The sequence below is a fragment of the Trachemys scripta genome, unplaced genomic scaffold, assembly GCF_013100865.1.
Source record: "Trachemys scripta elegans isolate TJP31775 unplaced genomic scaffold, CAS_Tse_1.0 scaffold_28, whole genome shotgun sequence".
NCBI lineage: Eukaryota > Metazoa > Chordata > Testudines > Emydidae > Trachemys > Trachemys scripta.
In genome coordinates, this window is record NW_023260513.1 from 2302464 (window position 1) to 2317780 (window position 15317).

General features: G+C 47.3%; 1 protein-coding gene across 3 annotated transcripts; it reads right to left on the reverse strand.

The window, feature by feature from the left end:
• Positions 1-21: 21 nt before the first annotated feature.
• Positions 22-15080, reverse strand: LOC117870467 (C-type lectin domain family 2 member B-like). 3 transcript variants are annotated; one of them, XM_034757641.1, is made up of 9 exons: positions 15028-15080; positions 12639-12852; positions 10371-10579; positions 9961-10044; positions 8424-8516; positions 6422-6633; positions 4280-4383; positions 3030-3179; positions 23-1411 (listed from the first exon to the last, which is right to left on the reverse strand). In XM_034757641.1, the coding sequence occupies exons 3-8, from the start codon at positions 10423-10425 to the stop codon at positions 3032-3034; spliced, it is 696 nt and encodes a 231-aa protein (XP_034613532.1). In that variant the 5' UTR covers positions 10426-10579; positions 12639-12852; positions 15028-15080; the 3' UTR covers positions 23-1411; positions 3030-3031. The 3 variants fall into 3 exon arrangements, with proteins under 3 accessions (XP_034613533.1, XP_034613532.1, XP_034613531.1); XM_034757640.1 differs by having other exon boundaries at positions 23-3179; XM_034757642.1 differs by lacking the exon at positions 8424-8516 and having other exon boundaries at positions 22-3179.
• Positions 15081-15317: the final 237 nt, after the last annotated feature.

The following is a 15317-nucleotide window of genomic DNA, read 5'->3' on the forward strand; positions in this document are numbered from 1 at the left end:
GGGGGGGGTCTCTCCCCTGCTGTGGCAGCCACCGAGCTGGGGTGGAAGGGGGGGGGGTGTCTCTCCCTGGCCGCCGCAGCCCTGCACGCCCAAAACTGCCCCCACCCCCACACCTATCTCCTATTCCCCCCAAAGCCACCACTTCACCTTACACATGTGTCCTCTCCAGGGTCCAGGCACCTAATTAGTGGAGCCACCACGTCTGCAGGGCTCCACTAATCAGGTGTACAGCCCTTGAAGCCCTCTTGTAGAGCCGCCCAGGCATGCACCTTAGAGGGACGCAGAAATGGGGTGGGGAACCCGCAGGGGCCAGGGACAATGGAGGGGCTCCCGTGGAGGCCAGGGACAACGGAGGGGGGGGTGCCACACCCACAGGGGCCAGAGGTGCCAAAATACAAGTTCGCCCAGGGTGCCATTTTACCTAAAGCCAGCCTTGCACCTCCCCTTTTCTGCCTAGGACCCCAGCCCCATTGGACAGTACAGAAGGGAGCTGGGATTTCTTACCTGAAGTGGCAGCAAAAAGCCCAGACAGGCTAGAACTAAGAGCCCCCGGAACACACCAACCTACCGCATGGCAGAGAGGAGACAGGAATGGCTGTGCCTGCGGGAGCTGAGGGAAACACTTTCCAAGGGAAGTTGAAAAGGAAGTGAGGTGGAAGAGGGGAAACTTAGCTATACGGCCAAATGTATTAATAAATTATTTAGTTGTAAATATCGAAGAGTTCCTATAATGAGTGTTGCACCTGTACACAATGGGGTTCCCAACCATAGAATAATTGTATTAATACTGGGCCTGATCTTGGGCCAAGGACCTGTCTACCCTTATAGTGAGAACCGGGAATTCTTATTCATAATCTGTACATCAGGCTACAGTCCCATCCCCTCAGGCTGAGAAGCAGCTAATTAATTATGGCACAGGTGGGGCTGGTCCCATTTCCCTTTAAAGGGGCCAGTCAGCCTGTGACAGGCTACAGGGCAGCCAACCCCACCCGTTCCAAAATCATGAGCCGAATTTCCCCCTCCCCCCCAAATCATGAGATGTGATTTTTTCAGTCAAAGATTTTAAATTTGTGGCTTTGAGCCTCCCCAGTACACTCAGCTCATCTTCTCAGGCTTTTCTCCCCACCACAAAGACGAGACACCTGCTGTTAATTGAAAGCTGCAGTTCTCTAAACATCACATGACTCCTGGAGCAGAGGCTTGAGGGAAAGCACCAGATATCACGAGACTTTGCTGAGCTGCCCCACTGTGTGTGTCACAGTCTCCTGACGTCTGCTGCCATTTGAGCCAGGGGATCTCAGCTCAACAGACAGCAGCCCCGAAAGCAAAGGAAACTGAAGCTGCATTGAGGATCTGGTCTATTGTCCTTACTTGGAACTTGCTTCTAGAGGTGGTCGAAAAACAAACATTTCTGCAAAACATTTGGAAATTTCAAAGTTATTTCAAATCCTCCAAAATTGACCCAGCTGGTCTCTCTCTTTCTCTCTCTCTGTTTTGGATGCAGTATTTTTTTAACATTTCCCCCCTAAATTTTTAAATCCGCAATTTTATTAAATTTTCCATCAAAAATGTGATAGATAAGATAGACAGATGCTATGTATGGGAACGCATGGATAGCTAGAGCTAGAAAGTGCCTATGGGGTGAATGGGTAAATATCTAACAACTGGGCACAATTTTGGCATCTCCCCACCCCAGCCTCACGGTGAGTCTCCCATAGAGCACAAAGTAGGGTTGCCAACTCTGACTGAAGCTATTCCGGGAGATTTCCCTCCCCCACCCCCCCATGACATAATGTCATTTCTTAAAATAGCCTATTAAAATCTCCAGGATTGCTTTCAATAGTCACCGGGAGATTGATGCTGATTCCGGGAGACTCCAGGCCAATCCTGGAAGGTTGGCAACCTGAAATGGGGGTCGTCTGGGGGGCAGTTATGGGAAAGTTGAATCATGCTCTCCGTGCACACGGGGGACATATCTGGGGTTAGCTTTTCAGAAGAGTTCTGCTCCCATTTAGGTGCCAGATTTCCAAAAGCAGTGGGAGCATAAACTAAGTCCGCTTCTTCCTCCCTCTCCTACAAGTCCTGTGTGCACTGGGGTGTGGGTGGGTGACTGCTCCCCCCGACAGACCCGTCTACCCTGTTATCATTTGGATTGTTTACTACAAATCAATGGCAATATTTCCCCATGTTTCTTTCAAAAATGCCCTGAATCCTTTGTCTCTCTGGGTCCCCACCCCCACCTTCTAAATGGAAAAGCACTAAGTTAAAGATGGATTCCAGTATCATGTGACATGGTCACATGTCACTGACAGACTTCATTCTCCATTCTTCCCCACACACCCAGGAAGGTTTGCAAGTAAACAGACCATTTACAACCAATGGTTCTAGTCAATGGGAGCCATCAAGTTTCCAAACCACCATTAATGGCCCACACTTTGCATAAGTACAATAGCACATCAGAGTTATACTTCATATTTCTAGCTTCAGTTACAAGAATGATACATTCATACAGATAGGATGGACACACTAAGTAGACTATAAGCTTTGTAATGATACCTTACAAGAGACCTTTTTCATAAAGCATATTCCAGTTACATTATAGTCACACTCATAAGCCTATTTCCATAAAACATTATGGAGTGCAACGTCACAGCCTCATTCCGGAGTAAGAGTGCCTTATTTGGAGGGCGCCTAATTCCGAGCTGTGGATTCTGCTGGGTGGCTAGGCCCCTACATGCTAGGTTTTGAAACACTGAGCGTTGCAATGCCTAAGACCCTCTTTGGCCTGGGCCTTATAGCTGTGCAAGCCCCACTGAAAGAATGGGGCTGCACAGAGGTCACCAAGGCAGTATGGGAAGAGGATTGGGGAAGGAAGTTGCCTGAGGGAGGGTCACTGTGGGGAAAAATTGGCTTGCAGTTTTTCCCTTGTACATGGGGCACATTTGATAGATTTGCTGAGAAGTAATAAGCCTGAAGCCTCCAATGCCAGTTTTTTAAATCTTATTTCAAAGCAGAGCTGCAATTTGAACCTTCAGACTCTCGAGTCCCCCTTCGTATCAGTTCCCTTTGCAGAGGCATCGGGTTTGCTGCAGATCCAGTTTCGCTCAATGTAGCATCTCGAAGAGCTGACGGTGTCGTCACTCAGGAACGTGCAGTCCGAGTCCCCTCGAATGACGAACCTGGAACGAACAGGTGAGATGACGCTAAGAGAGGGACACTCCACGCTTGTGAGGTTAGACAGACACAGCACTCTCAGGCTCCTCCCTGATAGGAGGGAATTTAATGTCTTGAGCCAATCAGGGGACAGAGAGTACCGAGGCAGCATTTTCAAAAGCACCTAAGCCCCATTTTCAACAGGGACACCAGCACTTAGGCTTAGATCCTCAAAGCTGTGAAGGCTCCTAACTTCCATTTATAAATACCTTTGAGGATCTGGGCCCTAAATGTCATTGAAAGCTAATGACATTTAGGCTCCTACGTCAATTTTGAAAGTGGGACTTAGCCATCTAAGTCACTTAGGAGCCTTTGAAAGTTTTACCTTAGAGCTAATTAAAATAATAATAATAATGAAAACTCAGTTTCCTTCCCCCAAATTTTTGAGCTCTTGACATTGTTTTCATTCCCCAGGGCTCAAAATGGACCTGGTTTTCATTTCGTTAAAAAGTTTTTGGTCACATTTTTCCCTTCCAAAAACTGTCATTTTTTTAACAACAATTTTGATTTTCAAAACTGACTGGGAAACAGGACGCAAACAAGAAAATGGATCAAAAATTTCAATACAAAGTTTCAAACTTTGTATTGAAATTCTAAATAATTAAGAAAAATTATTTAGAATTAAAAAACCTGCAAACTTTTAATTCTAAATAAATTTCTGTCAGCTCTAGAAATGGAAAGGATTTAAAGTTCTACAGCCCGTTTTACCCCGGGGTTGAAATCAATGGAGTTACACCCCAGTTTTACATCAGTGGTGAATCAGGCCTCTATTATTAGAGTTATCCCCCTCAGGGTGCTACTCTATGTGAGACGTTTACACTTAATATCCCCAAACTCCATACCGCTGACATCTCCTCTGATAAGAAGCCAACTTGCCAGGTCCCAGAAATCCACTCCCACCCAGCAGGGGAGAACATGGGTGGCAACAGGAGACACAAGATACGTTTTCCACATTTCTAAATTGTAGGTCAAGAACCCTGGCTGGCTGCCACCACTGCAGCTGGCATTTTACATGGCTTCGACCAAAAGCCTGACAGTCAGTATGAAGAGAAAGAAAAGGACTCACGAGTTGTTGAATTCCAAACCATTGGGCCATTTCCACCCCTGACCGGGTTCCCTCCGGAGGCCGATCCACGGATCTGTTCTGACTTTAAAGCGCAACATGAAAATCTTACAAGAAGAAAAGCAAAGGGGGACGCAGTTATATGCAAAGGCCACAGACAATCCCACCAAGCATTATCTTCCTGCATTACTGTAGAAGAACAATCAGGACCCCATGAAATCTGCAGCCACGGAATTCACCGCTGGAGGAAGAATTGTGTTCTACAGTGTCAGCTTTCTTGCCTGAGTCTGCAGAGAGCCTGAGACAATAGCTCTGAGATGGGGGAGCTGCCCAGAATGTGACTTATGCATCAACAACTGCCTCAGTCTACAGAGAGTCTGATCTAATAGGTCTGAGAGTGGCATGAACTGTCCTGTGCACCACCATGATGTGTCAACTCTGAAACCTAAAGATGACTGTGACGTCATGGAAATATGACGAGTGTAAATCTGATGTAACTGGAATATGCTTTATGCAAAAGGTCTCTTTTAAGGTATCATAACAAAGGTTATAAACTACTGAATATATTCCTCCTATTTGTATGAATGTATCATTCTTGTATCTGAAGCTAGAAATATGAAGTATAACTCCGAGGTCCTATTGTAATTATGCACAGTGTGGGCAATTAATGGTTGTTTGGAATCTTGATGGTTCCCATTGACTAGAACAATTGACCGTAGATGGCTCTGTTTACTTGCAAGCCACCACTGCCTATGTGCGGGCCAGTCCTGAAAGAATGGAGGGGGGCTCACAGGATATGTGAACATGTCACATGACACTGGAATCTATCTTTAACCTGGTGCTTTTCCATTTAGAAGGAGGGGTGGGAACCTAGAGAGAGACAAAGGATTCCCGTCTTGTGCCAAAGCTATAAAAGGGAGTGGAACAAAACAAAAGGAGCGGCCAGTCATGGAGAAATCCCCTAGTTACCATCCGAGCTGGAATTAACAATGATTATACCAGGGGAAAGGATTGGGCCCAGACTAGGAAGGAGTTTAGTCAGTGAAAGAAGCTTTTTGGAACATCTCTAAGGGTGAGATTTATCTGTATTCAGTTTCTTAATGTATTAGGCTTAGACTTGCGTGTTTTGTTTTATTTTGCTTGGTAACTTACTTTGTTCTGTCGGTTATTACTTAAATCCTACTTTTTATACTTAATAAAAATCACTTTTGTTTATTAATTAACCCAGAGTAAGTGATTAATATCTGGGGGAGTAAACGGCTGTGCATATCTCTATCAGTGTTATAGAGGGTGGACAGTTTATGAGTTTACCCTGTATAAGCTTTATACAGAGTAAAGCAGATTTATTCAGGGTTTGGATCCAATTGGGAACTGGGTGCTGGAGATACGTGACCTGCTGAGCAGTTTTTGGTTAAAGTCTGCAGCTTTGGGGGCGTGGTCCAGACCTGGGTCTGTGTTGCAGCAGGCTTACGTGTCTGGCTCAACAAGGCAGGGTTCTGGAGTCCCAAGCTGGCAGGGAAAATGGCTCAGAGGTAAATTCAGCACAGCAGGTGACAGCCCCAAGGGGGTCTCTGTAACCAAACCCGTCACTATGACAATTTAGGTATTGTCAATACATAAGATGTGCAGCAGGTCAATCTCCGTCTCGCAAGCAGCCTTGTGATTTGGGGGAAAGCTTCTTATTCTCCTCCTGCACTAGCAACTAGACTCTTTGGGGCTGAGACCAAGCATGAAAAATGATGTGCTAAGATTTTTTTTGAAGAAAGTGAGAAGGCATTTAGTTGGGGGAGGGGAGAACTAGATTCATAATGGGGCAGGGACAGTCTTTTCATTTTGTGTTTGTACAGCACCTAGCACAAAGAGGTCCCAGTCTATGATGAGGGCCCCTAGGTGCTACAGTAATAAATATTATTATTATTAATAGACATGGCCTGTCAATCTTCTGTGAAATCTCTGCCACGACTTCATTAAAAGAGGCAGATTCAAATTCAACTACCAGAATTTCCATTCCTCTTCCATTCCTCCTGCCACTAGAGGCACCAGAGGCTTTGCTGAGCTGTGCATGACTCATTCCTGACTATTACAAACTCCGTGTGTTGTGGTTGCTATAAAAAAAAAAAATCTATGCATTTGTTTCCTTCTTACCAGGTCCTGCTCACTGTCAATCACAGCCAGGGAGGAATTGAGTGCAGAGCACTGGCTCTGGCTGTAGGTCCAATTCCCTTCCATCTCTGAGAAATAGTAGCATTTTCCTCGGTACCCGATCCAGCTGTCTGGGCAGGAGGGGCCTGGACAGGAGACTGGATACGAGGCGGCAGGGGAAGGAGAACTGGTCACGTGGGATTTGGTTGCCAGCACTGAAAGTGAGAGAGTGAGAACAGTTAGATTCTCTCCTCCACTTCTGGACTGGGAAGCAGAATAAGCCCCAAATATTCAGGCTTTGTGGAAGGAAAGAGGTAGCCCATGGTTTCAACTACAGCTGGTCAGAAAATGGGTTTCCACCCCCTGCAGAAAACGCTGAATTTTGGGCGATCAAACTCTAAGATATTTTGATTTGGAAACGCTGCTGCAGTGTCTCATGGGAGTTGTAGTTTGGGTGCCTCATTTCCCCATTCTCTATATTCCAGGCTCCCTGGTCAGACTACATCTTCCATGATGCACCCCAGTCTCTCAACTTGGTGATGGAAAGTGTTGCATCACGGGAGTCCCTGGCTATAACACATTATAGGGATGTAGTCGAGCTGGCAAACCCAGCCCATAAAGGAGAATGTTGCCAGGTGTCTGGTTAGTCCAGTCGAAAAGGGACCTGTGCAGTGTCCGGTCAGCACTGCTGACTGGACACCAAAAATACGGTTACCGCAGTAACCGCGATTGGTCTCTACCACCAGGAGGGTGGAGGAGGAGGGATCCTGACTGGAGGAGGAGGGATCCTGCTGGAGGAGGAGGGATCCTGACCGTGCACAGTGCTTGAGGAGCGGGGCCAGCAGCCAGGCTGGCTGCCTGTGATGGCCCATCCCGCCTTCTCATCCCCCCAAGGCCCTGGCTCTCTCCGGCCCCTTGCTCCAGGGACAGACTCGCCCCCCCCCCCCTCCCGCTGTGGTCCAATTGAGCAAGCAAGTAGGTTTCGCATGAGCTTTCAGCTGAAAACTTTCTGGTTTTCCATCATTTGGTTTTGCAATGGGGGCGGGGGGGATCAAGTTTTCTATAGGAAGCAGACACTCTTCATTAAAAATTTCACTTAGGCAAAACCCCATGAAATAGGCAGCATCTTTTAGCAGATTTCTGTAAGAAATCAGGCGCTGGCGGTGAGGAACAAACTTTCTATAATTCCCTACTGCAGGGTTTGTTACATCTTTCTTTGAAGTATCTAGCCATCTTCGGAGACTGGAGACAGATGGACCTTGGGTCTGACCCAGTCTGATAACATTCCTAAAGCATTACAAGGTGCATTACATCTGCAAATGGACACAACAGTTGGGGGCGGAGATGAACTGGCTGTACATTAGGGGTTAGGTGGAGGATGGGGAACAGCCTCGTGGCCGTATACCCTACAGAAGCAAAGGGATAGGTCAGGGGAAGATGTGTCTTAGCTAAAGCCTTTTTGAGAACTGCTGGAATGGGAGAGACTGGTCCTGTGATCAAGGCTCTGGGCTAGGACTTGGAAGCTCTGGGTTCAAATCCTCTCTCTGCCACTGACTCCCACAAGGGGGAGACCTGATTTTTCGGCTGCCTGACTTGAGATACCTCAGCAGGGTTGACTCCCATGGGCCCCATAGACTTCATGGTTGTGGTATCCAGCACCTTTAACGATCAGGCCCCTTTAAGTGGTCTCTAGTCAGCCAGCCAAACTAATACAATTAATCAGAGGCCACTTTTGAGAACTACAGCTCTAGTCTCTATGTGTCGGTTTCCCCACTTCTAAAATGGAGACGGTAATAATTTCCTGGCCTGGGGAAGGGCCGGGGGGACAGGACGAATGTCCCTGGTTAAATCCTTCACTCCCTGGGAGACGCTCAGCTACTACCGTGCTGGGGCAGAGCAAAGCAGAACCTCCACAGCCAGAAGCCAGGAGGACAATGTGTGAGTTTGTAGCAATCCCAGCGCTCAGAGAACGCAAAGACCGGGGGAAGTAAAGGTGGCCACACACCTGCTAAAACGACGAGAATTATAGCCACAGTTATGCCTGCGATTCCAGTTACGACTTTGAGACAAGTGGCCTTCCCACATGTACACACAGGAACTGAAAGAGAAAGAGCCATGAATCCCGAGGGCTGTTCTAGTGGAGGGACTAGCCAGTCACTAGACTTATTAGCCAACAAAACAAAAATAAAACCTGGCTGATTTGCAGTTAACCCTTAACATTGAGAAAGGGGAACAAGAGTGAAAATTCGATACAGGCCACTCAGCTATCAATAGTAGAGCTGGTCTGAAAATGGCTTTTTTAATCCCTTGGATAGTTGAAAAAAATAGAAAAAAAAAAGAAGTTTTAATCAAACTTTTCCAAGGAAATTTTTGATTTTTCACTCCTCCCTCCCCACCCTCACCCCCCCTCCCCAAAAAATATCAACAGCAAAACTATTTTTATTTTGAAATACCATCATAGTGACTCATGGGTGTTGTAGTTCAAGCATCTCATGCTTCCATTTCTCTCTATAGGAGGTGCTCCCTGACCAGACTACAGCTCCCATGATGCATCAGGGTCTCCCTTCTTCGCAAGGGGAAGTTGTGCATCAGGGAGTCTCCGACTGTGGTGCATCATGGGAGATGTAGTCCAGATGCAAAGCCCAGCCCATAAAGAATGGGGACATGAGGTAACCAAACTATAACTCCCATGAGGCACTGTGGCAACATTTCCAAACAGAAATCTATTTCCAAAGGAAGCAGACATGTTTAGCGCCAAAAAAAAAAAAAAAAAAAAAAAAGTTTGTTAAAAGACCCCGGTTTAGATGGAAAATTTTCCACAGAAAAATTTGATTCTTCATCAAAAAACTGAATGCCTGAAAAAAGAATTATTTTGGTTTGGAAATGCTGCTGCAGCGTCTCATGGGAGCTGTAGTTAAAGCCTGGCCCATGCAGGAGAATGGGCGCATGGAAGCACTCGATCTCCCCTGACGCACCACCTCCCCCCTCCGAGAGGGGAGACCACAGTGCTTAATGGGAGATGTAGTTCAGCCAGGCAGCTGGGCCTATACAGGGGAATGAGGGCATGAAGTACCCGAACTACAACTCCCACGAGGCACCATGGAAGAATTTCCAAATCAAAGCATGTTGGGTTTTGATTTTTTGCCTCCCACCCTATCCCCCCAAATAAAAGGTCTTCTGCTGGGGGGTGGAACCCAAAGAAACAAAAAAATTCTGGCCTAAGCACTTCTCTACTCTTATTTTTCCAGGAAAGTAATTGCTGTAGTTACCACAAGGATGTTGTGGGATTGTGTTTGGGCCAGGGAAACTACAAGATACTCTCTCTATTAAGAGATGGTCCGTGCTCCAAGAGTGTGAGAGATGTCCCTGACTTACGACATCTCAACATTAACCCTGACTGGCGTAACAAGAAACATTTAACATTCAAATGAGGAACTCTCGTTTTGACATCGACGCACACAACGCTGCAGGTTATTGCCAGAGATAAGACACGCAAAGCGTGCAGCCATTGGCCTAAATACTTATGTTGTAATTTGGCTTACCCTCTTGGTCACGATACAGAATGCTTTCCTTTAGCTGGATGGGTGACTTGGTGCTTTGGGTCTCCGGCCAAATCAATTTTTCCCCTGCCAAGGTAAAGACAAGTCCCAAGTAGCAACAAATCACAGCAGAAGGAGACATGGACTCTAGACTTTTACGCCAGCTGAGGATCTGGCCTGAAATATCCAACACCCTTTCGTTCTGTGGTGTCTCTGTTCTGTCTCAGCTCTGTCTGGAATTCTTTTGGCTTACTTTGAAAGGTGCTGAGACGCTGCAAACTCCCACAATGATTCCTCACCCCTGTGAAAGTTAGACCCATCCCTGACACTCAGGAACCGATCCCGGCTGAGACCACGTTTCCTCCCCACCCCCAACAAAGAAAAAGAAGAGTCAGGGGGGACTGTCAAATTACCTGACTCCTGCTTCTCTAGGTCCAGATGTTGATGTTGAACGGCAATCGTCTCCATTTTTGCTCTCAGAACAGAACTGGCTGGGAACCACAACGTCCGTGTCTCCTGACCAACTTTTCTGGGTCAGCTGTAACAATCACAGCTCTAGGTTCTTTCCTTTCAAAGGCTTCTCCAGTAGGTGGCAGTGTCTGACCAGTTCTTATATGCCAGGCTAAAACAGGATGGATTAAATTAAATTACAGTGACATTTCAGAATAGGTGAAAATCATTCAAACTGCCGGAAGTCAGCATACCGAGCAGACTGCCACAATGGCTGAGGAGAGTTTTGTGGCTGTATCTACGCTGTGAGCACTCCCTTGCACATCTCATGTGTAATAAATAAGTCCCCCCTTTGAGCTACAGCTACAGCCCTTAGGGGGCATTTGGGAGAGCTCAGAAAACAGATCAGTAACTCCTCACTCAACGGTGTAGTTCTGTTCCTGAAAAATGCGACTTTATGCGAAACAATGTTAAGTGAATCCAATTTCCCCATAAGAATTAATGTAAATGGGGGGTTAGGTTCCAGGGAATTTTTTTTCACCAGACAAAAGACATTATATACATATACAGTATAAGTTTTAAGTATCAGGGGGTAGCCGTGTTAGTCTTTATCTACAAAAACAACAAGGAGTCTGGTGGCACCTTAAAGACTAACAGATTTATTTGGGCATAAGCTTTCATGGGTAAAAAACTCACTTCTTCAGAAGTAAGTATAAGTTTTAAACAATTTTAAACAGTTTAATACTGTACACAGCAATGAGGAGTGTGAAGCTTGGCTGAGGTGGTGGAGTCAGAAGGTGGGATATTTCCCAGGGAATGCCTTGCTGTTAAATGATGAACTAGCACTCGGCTGAGCCCTCAAGGGTTAATACGCTGTTGTTAATGTGGCCTCACACTCTACAAGGCAGCATGGACTGAGGCAGGAAGGAGGAAACACAATAGATGCAGGGCAGTGACTGCAAACACTTCCCTGCAAAAACTGAGCATGATGATGAGCCCAAGCCACCCAGCTGGAGCGCACCGCTCCCTCCTCCTGACAGCACATGCACGGCTGCTGACTTTCCAAAGTGCCGCGGGGTGCATGCATGAGTGAGAGAGACATGCATTGCCCCTTTAAGTACGCTGACCCCACTTCAAGTACATTGCCCTTTTAAGCAGATCAGTCAGTTCAGACAGGAAGCAACAGCTTCCAGCAAGCTCCCCCTCCCCGCCCCCATTCTGTTCCCAAGCCCTGTCCCCTCCTCTGCTTTGTGGAGAGGGGGTCCGGAGCAGGGGCACATCCTGACAGGCAGGAGCAGTACAGCAGTGGGGGGAGGGACAGCTGAACTGCTGCTGGACAGCTGCCAAGCCACATACCTTGGCTTACAGGGAATTTAGGGGAGCTGATATGTCACCCCCAAGTTTCACCTCACTTAAAAGATACTTGTTTACAAAGTCAGACATAAACACACAAAAGTGTCACAGCCACTATTACCGACAAGTTGCTGACTCTCTCTTATTTACCATAGAAGTATAAAAAAAAAAATCAATTGGAATATAAATATTGTACTTACATTTCAGTGTGGAGTATACAGAGCAGTGTAAAAAAGTCATGGTCTGTATGAAATTTTAGTTTGTACTGACTTCGCTAGTGCTTTTTAATGTAGCCCAGTGGTCCCCAACGCGGTGCCCGTGGGCGCCATGGCGCCCGCCGGGGCATCTATGTGTGCCCGCGTACTGGCCGGCGGACGAGCATCCGCCGAAATGCTGCCGAGAAGCAGCTGCATCCAGAGGCGTCACCACCAAAATGCCACTGATTCTCGGTGGCCACCCCTATTGATGTTGCCGCTGCGCCTCTGCTGGCCATGGTCCTCCGTGGCTCGTCGTCCGGCGCACGGCAGATGAAAAAGGTTGGGGACCACTGATGTAGCCTGTTGTAAAAGCAGGCAAATGTCTAGATGAGTTGACGTACCCCTGGAAGACCTCTGCGTATCACACGTCCCCCTGATTGAGAACCACTGCGTGTAGCTAATCCACCTCTCCGAGAGGTGGTAGCTAGGTTGACTGAAGAATTCTTCCGTTGACCGAGCCATGTCTACACAGGGTTAGGCTGACATAACCACCTCACACAGGGTGTGAAATTTATCACAGCCCTGAGCAACACAGCTAGGCCTGATCACTCTTAAGTGTAGACCAGGGCACAGTCTCAGTGCAAAAACTCCAAGTGATGACGAATTAAGGTGCTCACTCACCTGTGCACTAGCTGATCTTTTCCACACTGGAAGTAAAGGCCTTTTTGATCTTGCAACCTCTGTGAGGGAGCGCTGCCCCTGGGCGGCTGCTAGCTACCCATTTTGCTGTAATAGGTGAGGCCCCCACAGCACTTCCTTCCAGGGTCGCAGTGTATTGTCACAACTACCAAGGCTCTTGGATTTCCGTGCGCCGACTGCTCGCTTGCGATCAGGCCTGTTAGAGACAAGAGAGTGGTTGGCTGGAGCAGCTTTCGTTATCTGTGATTCGATGCAAGCCCAATTTGGGGTAAGAAGTAAGGGAGGAATTAAGAGACATGCTGGATAAAAAACAGCCACGTTTTCAGCAGTGGCCTCTGATTTTGGGGTGTCCAATTTGAGACGCCATGGACGTCATTTCCGGAGGTGCTGGACATTCACAGGTCCCACTGATTTCCCTTGTGGGCGCTTATCACTTTCTGAAAATCAGGCCCCTTTAAGGCATCTCAAACTGGGCACTCACAGGTCAAAATATCAAAAGAATTTTGCATAACAAGTACTCCTGGGGGAATTCTGCCCCCCAAAATTAAAAATTCTGCGCACAATATTTTAAAATTCTACAATATTCTGCATATTTTATTTGTCAAAACAACACAATATAATCACACCAGTTTCAATTATTTCGGTCATTTATTTCAAAACATCTGTCAGCAAGTACAGCTGTAACAATACAGACCAAATAGATTCCTTACCAGGCATATTAGCACAGAACTTTGAGTAATTTATTTAAATTACAGTACAGAAATGTATTTCCCACACCCGTCAGAAGCAGTGCAAAGGCTTGGGGGAGTCAGGGGTAATGAAGGAGCCGAGGGACAGGGAAGGAGCCTGGAGTGACCCGGATGGTTGTTGGGTGTGAGTGGGAGAAGTATGGAACAGGGGTTTGTTTGGGGTGGGTTTTTTTTTGGGGGGGGGGGATTGTTAGAGAGTTGTGGAGCCTCCCCCATGCAGACCCTGGCTGATCCCAAGCCTCTGCCATTCAGTCAGGCACATCTTCCCCTGTCCCGGCATCCCCATCCCTATATGTCTCTGCAGCCTCCTCCCCAGTCCCCATGTGGCCCCACCCTCATTCAGCCATTGGCTCAGTGCTGTCACCCCACTAGCTCCTAACACTCACGGCCTGATCCACGGCGGCCCGCTCCTTGTTATCTCTTCTACACAGAGTGAAGTGGATATCCAACGGTACCACACCCGCCTGGGGGCCCTTTAGACTCACTTTGCATTAAAATAACCCCCACCACGAAGCACAGGGCAAGAGAAACCAGGCCCAAGGAAATGAAGTGTTCAAACAACTAGTATATCCCCTTAGAAGCAAATTCCACTATTGGTGACAGGTTTCAGTGGTAGCCCTGTTATTCTGTTTCAGAAAAAAAAAAAAAGAAAAAAGAAAAAAAAAGGAGGAGTCCTTGTGGCACCTTAGAAACTAACACATTTATTTGGGCATGGACTCCTTGGGGTTGTTTTTTGTTTGTTTATTTTTGTTTCCCCCTATTGGTGTTTCTCATGAAACAGAGGAAAAAATCCACAACCCTGCTCCTCAGACGCTCACAAATTCCTTAATATCGAGCTGACATTTATCAACACACCCACGTTCCCTCCCACAGCCCCCACCTTCTTCTGCTAACTTCCAAACCGCTAGAGGCCCCTTCTCCGCCTAACCCGACACACAAATTTGCACTGGATTAACACAACCACTTCCATTAAACCAGTGTGAACGCCTGTGTTAACACCCTATTAACCTGTTCCCAAAGGAGCTGAGCTAAACCAGAAAAAAAAATCTGCTTTTAAACCAAACTAAGAGCATTTGCAGGGGTTTAACAAGCTGTTTAAATTCACGATGTCGGTGCCATTTTCCTACACAAACAAGCGCAAGATTTTGTTTCCTGTTTTAGCTCGCGGCCATTAACCACCAACAGAGTCAAACAACAAACGACTGGGGAGAGTCTGGATCCCGACCCCCCTTTGCAGATCTGTTGGCTTAGCTAATCTGAGTTGACTGGCAGTCAACTAACAAGTTAAAAAGCCTATAAAGAAAACCAGGCCCATGGGTGCTCAAAGCCACTCCGGTAACAGCCCCACACGTAGGGTGACCAGACAGCAAGTGTGAAAAATCGGGACAGAGGGTGGGGGGTAATAGGAGCCTATATAAGAAAAAGACCCAAAAATCGGGATAGTCCCTATAAAATCAGGACATCTGGTCACCCTACCCACACGCTGCCCCTCTCCGTGCCCTAAGAGCCCCACACCCCCCAGCCACCCTGGCTGTCTACGGAGCTCGCTCCCCCCTCTGGTCCCTCCCTAGGCTGATTGCCCCTTTCGCCCAAGCCCCTGTAACAGCAGAGCCACCACTTACCCCAACCCCTGCAGCAGCTCTACAGCAGTGAAACAAACACACAGGATGTCATCAGTGACTGCATGGGAAAAAAACAACTGATCTGCATAGCCCCACCCCTTATATCCCACCCCCACGGGTCACAACAGCCCAGATCTGGGGCCCTTCCTACCGCAACTGATCGTCTGTCTGAAAGGGGTGGGGGTATTGGTAAAAAATAGTCTGTCAGGGGTGTGAAAAATCCACACCACTGAAAGAAAACAGCTACACCAACCTAGCCCCTGTGTAGACAGCGCTGTTCTTCCATCGAC

Excerpts from the sequence above, each read along its gene's own strand:
- LOC117870467 (XM_034757641.1), bottom strand. The coding sequence starts at position 10,425 with ATGGAGACGATTGCCGTTCAACATCAACATCTGGACCTAGAGAAGCAG. Across the intron at positions 10,045-10,370 it reads CCTAGAGAAGCAGGAGTCAG|GGGAAAAATTGATTTGGCCG; the intron begins GTAATTTGACAG and ends TTACCTTGGCAG. Across the intron at positions 8,517-9,960 it reads TCTGTATCGTGACCAAGAGG|TTCCTGTGTGTACATGTGGG; the intron begins GTAAGCCAAATT and ends TTTCTCTTTCAG.